Source organism: Olea europaea, chromosome 10 (genome assembly GCF_002742605.1).
Source record: "Olea europaea var. sylvestris chromosome 10, O_europaea_v1, whole genome shotgun sequence".
NCBI classification, from domain to species: Eukaryota; Viridiplantae; Streptophyta; class Magnoliopsida; order Lamiales; family Oleaceae; genus Olea; species Olea europaea.
In genome coordinates this window covers 10,808,874-10,821,755 of record NC_036246.1, presented here as the reverse complement: position 1 = coordinate 10,821,755, position 12,882 = coordinate 10,808,874, and the positions used below count along the sequence as shown (strand labels likewise).

Below are 12,882 nucleotides of genomic sequence, written 5' to 3'. Positions count from 1 at the left end.
AGACCACCGGCAGAGGTGCGGGCACTCCTGACGATTCTTCATGAGGAGCCGGTTGATCTTCGACAGGATGAGGGATGAGAGCGGATGAGCTTGCAGGAGGAAGACCTGATCGTGTGTTAACCATGGCTTTTGGTAGCGTTTCTCACAGACAGCACCAATGATGCTACCAAAAGTGGTAACTGGCGGATCCCGAGGATGATGATTGAAGATGACACGACCAAAGCCTTCCAAATACCTGAAACAAAGGCAACGAGATGTGTGCTCGTCGCCCCTCCGATGCTTAAGTCAGAAAAGGGATGCAAAGATGAATATATGATAGAAATTGTGTATGTAGAACGTACCTGAATAATGGACCTGGGTCCTATATTTATAGCGGTAGGTAGTGCACTCCTAGTGGGATTGAATAAGTTGGACGTTCTTATCTTAATAGAATCCTGCCTGAGAAAAGTATACTATTTGTAATATAATTGCATGACCAATGATACTATTGTTGACATAGAGTTCTTGTGGATGTAGGAGTCCTGGGTGGAGATGTTTGAATCACATTGAAATCCTCAAAAGGTAAGACTTATTATGGGTTCGGGTGAAAAGTTTGGCTAGAAGGATAGTGCTTGAGTACCTAACCTCGAGGACTTATGGCTTAGGAGATAGAGTAGAGTCCTCGAGATAAACACGCCGAAGACCACGTAAACCCCAAGGAGTATACCTCAGAATGAAATTATAAGATTCAAAATGTCCTCGAGATAATAGTCGTCAAGACATTCAGTCCTCGAGTATACAACTTAGCAGTATCAGATTGTAACATTGAACAAGATGGGAAATGCATGATCATTAATGGCTTAAAAAAACTGCCATTCTTCTCATTTGGCCTAAATATTGCTATTTTCCAACAGGTTTCCTGGAATTATCAAGTGTCGATCCCTCAATCTACAAATTACTCATGCTAAGTGGGTTATTTTTCTCCGTATACTTGTATGTTGATGTATCTTCTAATTTGGCCAAGCTTTGACACAGCATTCCAGCAAAGAAGAGCTAGTCATTCTTCCGTTGTCTATTGTTATCCATCAATGGTATAAGATTATTAGAGGTTTTCAGTAATAATAGTCTAAGATCAAAGTCGAGAAGTCATTGAGAGCCTCGTATAGGAGTCTTAGATCAACAATATAAACAAATCAGATTAAGTTACAAAAAAAGGTCACACCATTGATGAATTTTGAGTTGCCATTTATGAGCACAATACTATGGCACTGCATTATATGGAACATCATTTCCTGTCCCCAACAAAGATTCCTAAAAATGCAGGCAAAAGGGAATTGAAGCCTTTATTTAAGTATTGAAACCTACAAGCGATCACTTCTTCATCAACAATGCACTGCATTGTGCCATGATCTTTGACGCCCTCGTGACCGCATCCGTCATGTAGAAGTTCTCAACAGCAGGTTCAAATGGAGCCATATCCATCTTCTCCTTGATCTCTGGTCTCAAGGAAGAAGTTGAGAACGTCGCTGGTTCTCTCTCATCAGTGTGCAAAAGATTGGGTGCCACAGTTCTTATTCGGGATCTGACAGCACTAAGAGTATCATAAGGCAGCTGAGGACCTGCCACCTCTGACAATGCTCTAATTATTTTCCAATCATCCCTGGCATCGCCAACTGTGGGGACTGCAGGTACAGTTGTTTGAGCACATCCTTCTGTATTTGCATATGTCCCTTCTTTCTCGGAGAAAGCTGATGAGGGGAAAATCACGTTGGCACGATACACACTTCGATCCCCATGGTGACCTTGGTAAACGACAAAGGCATCATCAGGAACTTTCTCCATGTTCAAATCATCAGCACCCATCAAATAGAGAAATTTGGCAGATTCAATGCTTCTGTCTGATTCTGGTATAAGTCCAAGGTCCAGAGCCGCAGCTTGGGCAGCATTAAGTAGCAACACATTAAGTCCATTCCAATCAGGTCTAATAGCATTTGTATTTTTGGCAATGGCCTCAACAGTTGACATAATTGCATCCTTGTCCTTCCGCTCAAAGACCCCAGCTCCAACAATGATAACTGGGTTTTTAGCATTTGAGAGGGCAGAGCAAAAGGGAAGGCGTCCATCGGCAAGTTCAATCAACGTTTGAGGGCCTGTGCCAAGATGTTGGTGATCGTAGTTGAAATCAGCAGCAGGGCCTATGTAACCAACTGTAGCATTGGTTGCTCGAACTGTTTTCCTGATCCTGGCGTTCACCATAGCAGCTTCTACCCTTGGCTGGCAGTTCAAGAGAATAATAGCATAAATTACCAACAAAAGAAAACTGACCAATAAGAATGCACATTAGTTAGTTCCTAAACACTAATAAGGTTGCCGTGTCACCAATTACAACTCTAAGCACGTTCAAGTCAGAGTTGAAATTTTATACATTACCTTCAAGAAAATCTCAAGATATGATATAACAAATCAGATATTTCCAGCTTTATAACCACTCAATAAGACTCTGATTCAATAAATTCACAAGAGCATCCAAAATCTTAAAAGAGGAATAACTTGCATGAGTGCCAATGACTACTATGTACAAATATAGAAGTTGTCTTCATAGTCTATAATAGCATTAACCTCAAGCTCAAGTGAAGGTGGTCCCCCATTCTTTTATCTGATCAATACTCAGACCAAAATTACAACACTTATCTCCTAAACCAAAAACCTAAAATTGTTACCATGTGTATCTAATTTAAAGCAAATTGGCAACATTTGAAGAGGCCTACCAAGCTCAAAACCTAGGTTGATGGTGATGCTATTCACAGAAGTCTGTCAAAAGTCAAAAACCATAAATATCAATTACGAAGGATGTTTACCTGAGTGCCAACTAAAAGGAAAACATCTGCTTTCTCCAAACCACTGATAGTAGTGTTCATGATATATCCAGAACGCAGGTCAGCATTAGGATTTGTACCATTTCCTTCACACCAAATATTATTTGACCCCATCTTGTTGAAGAAATCTTTTAGTGCCATCATGGATTCTGCATCAGACAGCTTACCAGCAACCCCTACAATTTCCTCTGGTTTAGCTTGGTGCATGACCTCTGCGACCACAGCAAGTGCATCCCGCCAGCTTACAGTCTTGAAGCGCCCATCTGCACCTCGAATCATGGGGTCATTTAGCCTCTGCCTCTTCAGACCATCATAAAAAAAACGTGTTTTATCTGATATCCATTCTTCATTGATGTCCTGCGCATATGTCCAAAAAATGATTATAGACTACCCTCATGCTTCAACTAAGACAAAACTAGCAAAACAAGGACAAAAGTTGACATAAACCTGAGGTCAACATGTTTAAATGGATAAAAAAGTCATAAACAGCATCTTTTTGAACACTGTCTGAGAGAAACTTCCAGTATTGTGCAAGGGGGGGTAAAGTTTAAATAGAGAGGAAAGCTAGTCTTAAAACAAGAAAAAGCGAATGTTTGAATAAGTGAACAAAATCAGGCGTCAACTATGACTCACAGAGAAAATTATAATAGTCTTAGCTAGATATTGCTGATAGTTTGTTACATGTCCATGTCTAGCAACATAGGTTATGATAGGATAGAAATCACTATTCTGTAAATATCAAATTTAATTTGTTGAGATCTGACAGTAATTTTTGAATGGGAGAAGGATGTCGCTAGAAGTAAATTAAAGAATTTCAGCCCTAGAAAAATATAATGTAGAAACCTCGTTAACAATTAGCAATGCTACCAAATTGAACAGCTCAAAGTTCACAGATGATATTTGATTCAATAAATAAACTGTGATTGAAGTTATTTCTAAGACAATACTTACCCACCAAATCCTCTCAGTACCCTCAGTCTCGACTTAAAACAAAAACTTAGGAAAACAATGCTAAAATTCAAAATACCTCATTCAATCGTGGCAGAATGCGCATGACCTCTGGACCTCTACTATCAATTCGAATGTTTGAACCAACAGCATCAGTGACATCAATGCTCTCCGTTCCCTTCAACTCCCAGTTTCGAGCTTTAAAAGCAAAAGGTTTTGAGGTGAGGGCACCTACAGGACAAATATCTATCACATTCCCTGATAGTTCACTTGTCATAAGTTTCTCAACATAAGTTCCAATTTCTTCTCCACTGCCACGACCCAGCATACCAAGATCCTGGACACCAGCTACCTCTGTTGCAAACCTTACGCACCTGTTTAATGAACATATCCTTATTGGTTATCCCAAAATCAGAGTTTTCATTCACTTGACATTATTTATAAATAGATCAGCATATAGAAAACAGCCACAACACATTAACTAAAACTACTTGATTGAGAACATGAATATGGTACTTAACATAATGAAGCAATTCAAGTTTGAAAATGTAGTAATAAGTTTGAAGAAGTACGGAATCGAGTGTACTGATTATGATGGGTTTCAAACATTATAAATTACTAGAGAATAGAAATGGCCTCTCTGAGAACGACGCCGACAGTTGACCACTAAAGAAGAAAGATACTGACATACTCGGGCACTATGTCCCTCTCATAGCCAAGATATCAATGACAAGGTGTGTTCAGAATAATTTCAGCTGGCTTATTCTGTTTCTTAGCTTCTAAATCATGCTAAATGTGATAAGCAGCCTAATAGAAATTAAGTGTTACAATTGCCAATTTCACTTCTATCTAGAAGACCATAAATATTAATTCCCACTCCTTAATGCAATAGAAACCGAGGTACTAGTAATCTTAGTGATATATGTCACCATGCCCAATCAGATACGAACCTTGTACACTGAATACAACGAGTCATCACAGTCTTGACCAACGGGCCTAGGTTCTTGTCGACTACTGATCTCTTCATTTCAGTAAAACGACCTCGATCAGAGCCAAAAGCCATAGACTGATCCTGGAGATCACACTCTCCACCCTGATCACAAATTGGGCAGTCCAATGGATGATTCATCAATAAGAACTCCATCACCCCTTCTCTTGCCTTCTTTGCAATAGGAGTATCAGTCTTAATCTTCATTCCTAAAGACACATTGAGGAGAAATATAAATTTCATAAGAAAGATTAATTTCAAAAAATCACAACCAACAAAGAGGGTAACAGGGTAACATACTGACAAAGGTTAAACTCAAATCAAAGTTAGTGGAATAAAAATCAAACCAAATCAAACATAAAGTCGTTGTTTCTTCACTACATCCAAAGGGAGGAAACAAAATAATTTGGACTGAATGTGCTAAATAGCTCTAAGAAATTAAGCCTCAAGAAAAATCAATATGCACAACAGAAGCCAAAAAGAGATGAGTTCACATCATAAACAGCAGAACCACACTTACAGATGCATTAAAATGATCTCCAGGAGTAGTCCACACCACTTAACAAGCAGAGAGAAAAGGAAAAATAATGCAACAATTTTTACATTTCGTTTTATGGATATTAAGATCATACAATAGGGAAAAAAATGATTCGGTAAGATGGTTCAAAAGCGAGTGGAGAAACATGAAAAATATTATACCAACAATCGGACCAGAACATAATTCACATAAAAAATAGCAACCATTGAACTCTTCTCAATTTTACCTTATGGAACTCAAAAAGAAACCAATCAACAAAACAAAAGATCGATCTTTAAGATTTTTTGTTGGCACAGTCTAAACTAGTCATTTAAAAATCCTTCAGTATCAATCATAGCATTGTGGCAGTCAATAAATGGAAAACTAATGAGGTCAAGAATGCAGCCTAGTGGGAGCATGTAAACATCAGAATCATATACAAGAATAGATAGGTCACGCTAGCAAACAAGATTATTCAAAGCAAAATATAAATTCAAATAAAATCTAAAACCAAATATATTAATCTCAGTATACTGGATAAAGTCTAAATTATATTAATTTCATCAAAATCAAATATTCCTAGCACTGGAAACAATTATTCAGTTCCAAGGAAAACATTCTCGTAGAGGTAAATAAATGAAAAGTTCCTCAAAAAATCAACCCTATCAATCCATAACCACCAAAGCCTTGAAGTGCTAGAGCATCTCCAATGGTGCTCTAAATTAGATCTAAATTGTGATTTAGATCTCGAAAGTGGCCGGAAACCTCTCCAATGGAGAGATGCAAAGGAAATAAAAAGTTCATTTTCCAGCAGAAAATGTACACACACACACACATATATATATATGTGTGTCTGTGTGTGCGCGCGCTCTTGTTTGAGCCCCATTCTTGTCAAAAAAAGCATTTTTGAATAGTATATTGATGGAAAATATGTGGTTAAAAAATAATGAAAAGTTATGGATTTGTGTATAATATTATTTTATTAAAGAATGTGTAGTTAAAGTGGTCAAATCACTGTTGAAAAATGTATTTTGATAGAAAAATAGGGGCTCAAACAAGGGCTCTATATATAAAAATTTACACACACACACACACACACATACATATATATATATATATATATATATATATATATTTTTTTTTTTTTTTTTTTTTTTTATTTTTCCTTTTCCTTTTATGTAAATGGAGAATTTCAATTAAGTGTCAATACATCTACCTGTGGAGCCCAAAACGGGAGAATGAGCTACCAACCCACTTGCATCCATTTTTTCTAAGATCTTACCATTGGAGTAGAATTTGAATTTAGATTCACCTGAATGTAAATGGGGATGTAAAAGTGATTTAGGAGATGTCAATTTATACTCAATTTTACACCACCATTGGATTGCGCTTAGGAATCAACATACAGCAGAATACTATGAAATTCTCATTCTCCAGTACCTGCTAAGTGCTAAAACTATTTCAATAAATTAATAAGAAAATATACAAATCAACCAAATATCTTCTGTTGTCAATCCTCGTTAAAGCTTAAAACTATCTTATTAACAGAAATCACTTTAGTAAAGCCAAGACTTTTACTTGTTTAAATAACAGAGCTTAAAATTCTAGTGAACAAACAAATACAGCAAATCGACATTAACAAAAACTAAAATACAGATCAATTAACCCCAGCAATTTCATAATTTCTATACTTGCAAATGCCAAATTAATAAACTTCATCAAAAACTCAAATTAATGCCAAATTAATGAACTTCATTAAGAACCCAATATGAGATTTCTTCTTCCATTCCAATCACTAAAATAAAAATAAATAAACAATTAAATAAATAATCAAAATTCAATATCACTACCCGAGCCGAAATTGCAAATTTGCAGTTGCCCAAAACCTCAATTTCAACACTATCACCAAAACACCTAAAATAATTCCTTTAACACAAACCGAAAACCGATATAAATAGTTCCACAACAGTCAGACATTTCCATATGTACACACACGCATAAAGGTAATTAATGTACCCGGGAGAGCAGGCATGGCACAGGAGGCGACCGGCTTGGGGGACTTCTCTACTTCAACAAGGCACATACGGCAGTTCCCAGCGATAGATAGACGACTGTGGTAGCAGAATCTTGGAATATCGACCCCAGCGATCTCACAGGCCTGGAGGACTGTCATACCCTTCGGGATTTTGACCGGGTACCCATCGACGAACACCTCGATGGCATCGTCCGGATTGGGAAAATGGACCCGGGCACCTCCCACAGGAATCCTCTTGGGGAGATCTGGTTCGGGCTGGGATTGAGCCGCTGCAGCCTCGGAGTTGTGAAGCTCCGGCGTGGATACGATGGTCCGGAGGAAGTGGGAGGTTCTGGTGGCGGTGGTCAGTCGGGAGGATCGTAGGAGCACTCGAGAAGCGAGTTGACCCAGCCCCATTTTTGAGTTTTAGTATCACTCAAGGCGATTTCAGATTTCTGTGTGAGTTATTGTTATTGAGCAGGGGAAATTGGGTTTCAAAAGCTCGTGGTGTCGGAGTGTGGCGCGTGTTGTCCACAAACTCCTTCAGTAGTCGGTTCACCCGAAACCAACTTGGGTTTTTTTTGTTCGGTTAATGGGTTTCCTGAGGCCCGTTTAGTTGACCCAATATCTTATCTAGACGAGTTTTTGAGATGGCTTCTGCTCTACTTTTACTTTTACTTATTATTGAAAAAGTTTGGACCAACTACCTCTAAACAAAGTACCTATAACAAAAATATTCAAGTGGATTAAAAATAATTTCTTAATTTCAAAAATACATTTTAACTTTTTAAAAGTCATGTTAAATGGTCCCTAATCCACTCCCCTCTTCACTTCCCTACTTATCCCTCATATTAAAAATTATTTAACACTTAATATTGTACTATTTTTCTTAATTGTTTTTGTTATAGCTCGGCATACAAAACATTGCCACGTGGTAATCAGCTAAGCAAAAGCAAAGTAAGAGGTCGTACAAGATCTACACTCCGTTTCACCTCGTCCATTCACACATGTCATCCAATGTGATTGAACAATTGTGCAAAAATCTTGGACACCTTGTCCAAAGTGTTGTTTTCGAGGTGAGGATTACCTCCTATTGAAGTGTATTTTCGAGATGATTGACATTTTCTATGATTGACATCTTCTAGAAGCCTCACCTCAATTAAGATACACCGCACATCTAAAAGATTTGACAATTTTGCAACAATGTCGTTGAATCAACTTTTCAATTGTGCTAGCCTATGATGACCGCAAGCTTGGGGTGGCTGCTTTTCAACTTATGGCCAGACGACTATATGCTATGACAATGAGAGGTTAATATAATGAATAATGTTATTCATCACTATTGATATTAAATACATGTTTAGGTGTCAATTATATGACTTTAAATAATATATTCATTTAAATACAAAGTCATATGACTCATTTAATTAAACATATAAAGTGTAATTACTTAGACTTTTGTTCTAATATCACTGGTATTAGATCACATTATTCTAATATAATTGAGCTTGACCATTAGGTCGTTATGATGATACTTCATGTCAAGCATTCGATGGAACTCAACTCATCTCTCTTTGTATAATACTCAAAAAGGGTGACTTTTTAAAGTTAATGCGGTTTTGAATACAATGTTACCCGCTCAATCTTGATAATGTTCTCTTTTTAATCTAGCACCCATATTTTCGTGCATTGTATTTCTACAACAATCAACTATCTTCATTTGAGCATCAAAGTCCTTCAACCATCACACCTCGTCAGAGCTATGATCATGTGCAATCTAACTTGGTATCCAATTAAGCATGCAATATATACTTAGACGGGAGAGTCAAAATCAATCTTTATAATTAAATGTATTAAAAATATTTCAATTTTCAATGGAGGAAAATAATATACTAATTTAGAGGAAAGCAAATGAGAATAAAAGATAGGAAAAAATAATAAATACTTTTTGAGAGTAGTAAAATTAATTATTAAATATAAAGAACCTATTGGAATACTTAATAATTTTTTTTTCTAAATTTATAGATGGTCCCTAAATTGTAAAATACACTTTTGAAAAACTAGAGAGTCCCTCGAAGATACTTACAGTTGTTAGTATTTTGATTTGTTTAAATATTTATAACGATATATTTGTCAAGTTTTTCAGTAAAAGTTGTTTGTTGTCACACTCTAAATGTTGTAAGTAAAATATAAATTTAAGAAATATAAAATGTAAATATACTCTATAAGTGTAGTCTTCAAATTTTCCTCTACTCTATGTTGAGATGCGAGTAAATTTTTATTTTTATTTTTTTTAATGCATTTTTTGGTAGTTGATACAGTTGCCAAATGTGATTTAATTATTATATTATTATTTTTTATTTGATGCACTTTAATCACTTAAGGGCAATATTATCCTAATTAGTGAGTTTTGAGTCCCAAGATTAGGTTTCGTTTCCTGCTTTTTCATTTTTAATCACTCTAATGTGTTCTTTGTGATCTCCTACTTATTCCTATTTTTGCTTCTGCCTGCTATAGCTCGTATCAGAGATCCATTTACGCTTTTGACGATGAATTGAGGAAGACAAGGTTAAAGATCAAGGTGTTAAGGTTGATAATAGAAACGCAGAGATGAATTGATGCAAATCAGTCAAGAGTTTAAAACTCGAGAAATCCGTTTATTTATTTAAATATAAAGTCAAATATTTTTTAACCGCCAATGGTGGCGATTGTAGTAAATGATCATATAAAGTTACAAAAACAAGAGGGGGAGTAATCCATATCCCTCCAAGAGAACAAAAATAAAAAAAAATAACAAAAAGGCCCCAACTACGAAATCTACAAACAAATTCTTCAAATATTACTGGCGGATATTTGGATAGCACAATTTATCCATTTTGACCAATCCTCTAAGAACTCCTAAGATATGCATTGCTAGAATTCCAAAATTTTAAGTTAATTATGTTTGAGTTCAAGATTTGAAAGCTCGTATGCTACTGAGTTTCCTTGCCTGTAGATGTGCTTTTGAAGAAACACAATTTGTTACGCCTCGTTTAACGAAGCAAACCACATGACAACCTACTAAGAAGACAGTAAGAAGTCGCCCCCTCGAGCATAGTCCAATGGTGCAAAGGACAGAAGTGAGGTAGTCTCAGCCTTATTGACAGCCACAGTGTGAAGGTTCGATTCCTGAGATATGAAATTGGACTCTTTGTGGGCACCAGTGTACAGACAAACTCTTGTTTTCTAGCCTGTTGGGACACATCCCACGATTTACCTCCCTCACAATACTCCAAAAGCGGGACGGTAGGGGACTCTCAAGGTTGAGGTTCAACCTTTAAGAAGACAATAAGAAGTCACTCAATGCCCCCACACTCCACATCACTTTGTTCACCAAAGCCTAGTCTAGGCGATTTGGCACATGCCAAAGTGATTTGGACACCTCAGTCGAAGTGAGATCATAAAGGCAAAACCTCCATGTCTAAAGCAAGGTCCCATAGTTACCTGAAGTGTACTTTCGAAGATAGGACTGTGCTTCACCAAGGCATCTTCTTTACATCGCTTCAGTCTAAAGGTTTTCCTTACAAGATCTTTCATATTTCTGATAGATTTAGAAACTCTACATCAAGAGTTTTTCATGAACTTTTCAATTTAATCTCCAGGTGGCAGGCCTAGGACATACGGAGACACTTTTAAGTTCATCACTGATCTAGGAGAGCTTATTGACACTTAATTAGATCTTACCTCGTGAGCCTTTAAGATGAAACTACATGTCACACATTCAACAGACTTCACCTCTTCCTTTCTACTATATAAGCTCATACTTAGCGTCTTCCACAAATATTACAATTTTATACTTCAATTGTGGATATCTTGGTATTTCTCTTCAACCCAGATAAAATATTTTTATATTCACTGTCTATCCCACATTCATTTTATATTTCAACATTGGCTGACTTGAAAATTGGAGTGCCCGTGATTGTCTTCCTCACAGGCGAAGAAGAGGCTATGTGCATCTAACACTTTGTCTAAGTGGGCAAAAACTTAACACATGGATGGGAATGGAGTCAGACCTAGTGGGACATGTGTTCTCATCTAATTTTGAGTTAACAGATTGGCGACCGTCTATGAAAAATAACACTTCAACCATGAGCATATTTCATAAGCAAAAGCCTATTGAAAAATCAATCTACTCATCCCACGGGATAGACATCGTGACAACCAGCTAAGAAGATGATAAGAAGCCACTCAAGGCTCACACTCAATATCACCTTGTTGACTAAAATCTAGTTGAGGAAATTAAGTATAGACAAAAGTGATTTGGGCACCTCAATCGAAGCGACATCACAGAGGACGAACCTACATACCCGAAGCGTGGTCCCTCAATTGGCTGCAACGCATTTTTGAAAGATAAGCCTATGCTTCACAAGGCATCTTTCTTAAAATTGCTTCAACCTATTTATCTTTCTTATGAGAAATTTCGTACATTTGACAAATATGATAGCTCTACATCAGGCGCTTTCAGTCTACTTTTTAGGTGGTAGGCTTAAGATGTTTATTTAAGGTCGTCACTGACCTAGGATAGCTGAATGACACCTATGAAGTCTAACCCATGAACCGTTACATAATCAACATACATCACATCTTCCCTTCTACTATATAAGCTCACACCTGTATCTTCCAAAGGTAATTCAATTTTACTCTTCAATAGTAGGTCAACATGCATCTAATATTTTGTTCTCATTTATTGTCTCTTCGGCAAACACATTATATCCCATTGTTGACTTTGAGCATTGGAGTACCCATGATCGCTTCCCCCATTGCTAGAGAAGAGGTCACATGTATCTAATGCTTTGTTCATGTGTGCAAGAACTTAACACATGAATGAGAGTGGAGCTATAATCTGTCAGCCACGTGTTCTCACCAAAATTCAACGTCAAAGGATTTTTCTTTGCAAAAGTTGTTAGTTTCACGGTAAATTTATTTTATTCTTCGTTGACCTTGCCTCATTTTTGGATACATACGATTGCACTTAAGGAGTCCAGTTTAGCATCAAAGTTTTGGGAACCTTTTTCACTGCAGAGCCGCAGGCCATCTCGCAGAGCATGGATCTCTGTTTCCAAAGTGGAACATTTACTATAGAAATTGTGGAAAGCAAAGTTCACATCACCTCGTAGCATTTAGGGTCCGTTTGCATTGACTTTTGCTTTCTATATAAGAGCTTTTGCAGAAATTACTTTAATTTTTGTTTATACTAATTTTTAAAAGAACGTTCTATTCTAGGAGTGCTTTTAAAGAGAGTTACGTTGTTCCAACTTCCTATAAAGCTCTTTTAACTGAAAAAAGCATTTTTGTAAAATTAGATAAACGGGCCTAAAAATAGCTTTTGGGTTTCAAAAGGTCCTTTTGACTTTTCAAAATCATGAAGGTGTAGCCCAAGTTGTTTTGCAATATTACCATTATTGGATATTTGCTTAAATGTGTTAAATGCCTAAACCAGGATCATCTTTGGTTTAGGAAGAATATCTGATGAAATACTTTTTAAACAGGTTTCCATTCACGATGAAAAGAATGGTGGCAT

At 36.8% G+C, this 12,882-nt stretch overlaps 1 protein-coding gene across 1 annotated transcript; it reads right to left on the bottom strand.

Moving 5' to 3' along the window:
* Nucleotides 1-1,117: 1,117 nt before the first annotated feature.
* On the bottom strand, nt 1,118-7,828 carry LOC111401201 (NADH dehydrogenase [ubiquinone] iron-sulfur protein 1, mitochondrial). Its single transcript, XM_023028830.1, has 5 exons — nt 7,325-7,828; nt 4,754-5,000; nt 3,883-4,177; nt 2,838-3,212; nt 1,118-2,253 (listed from the first exon to the last, which is right to left on the bottom strand). Exons 1-5 carry the CDS (start codon nt 7,737-7,739, stop codon nt 1,351-1,353), a joined length of 2,235 nt encoding a protein of 744 aa, XP_022884598.1. The 5' UTR covers nt 7,740-7,828; the 3' UTR covers nt 1,118-1,350.
* Nucleotides 7,829-12,882: the final 5,054 nt, after the last annotated feature.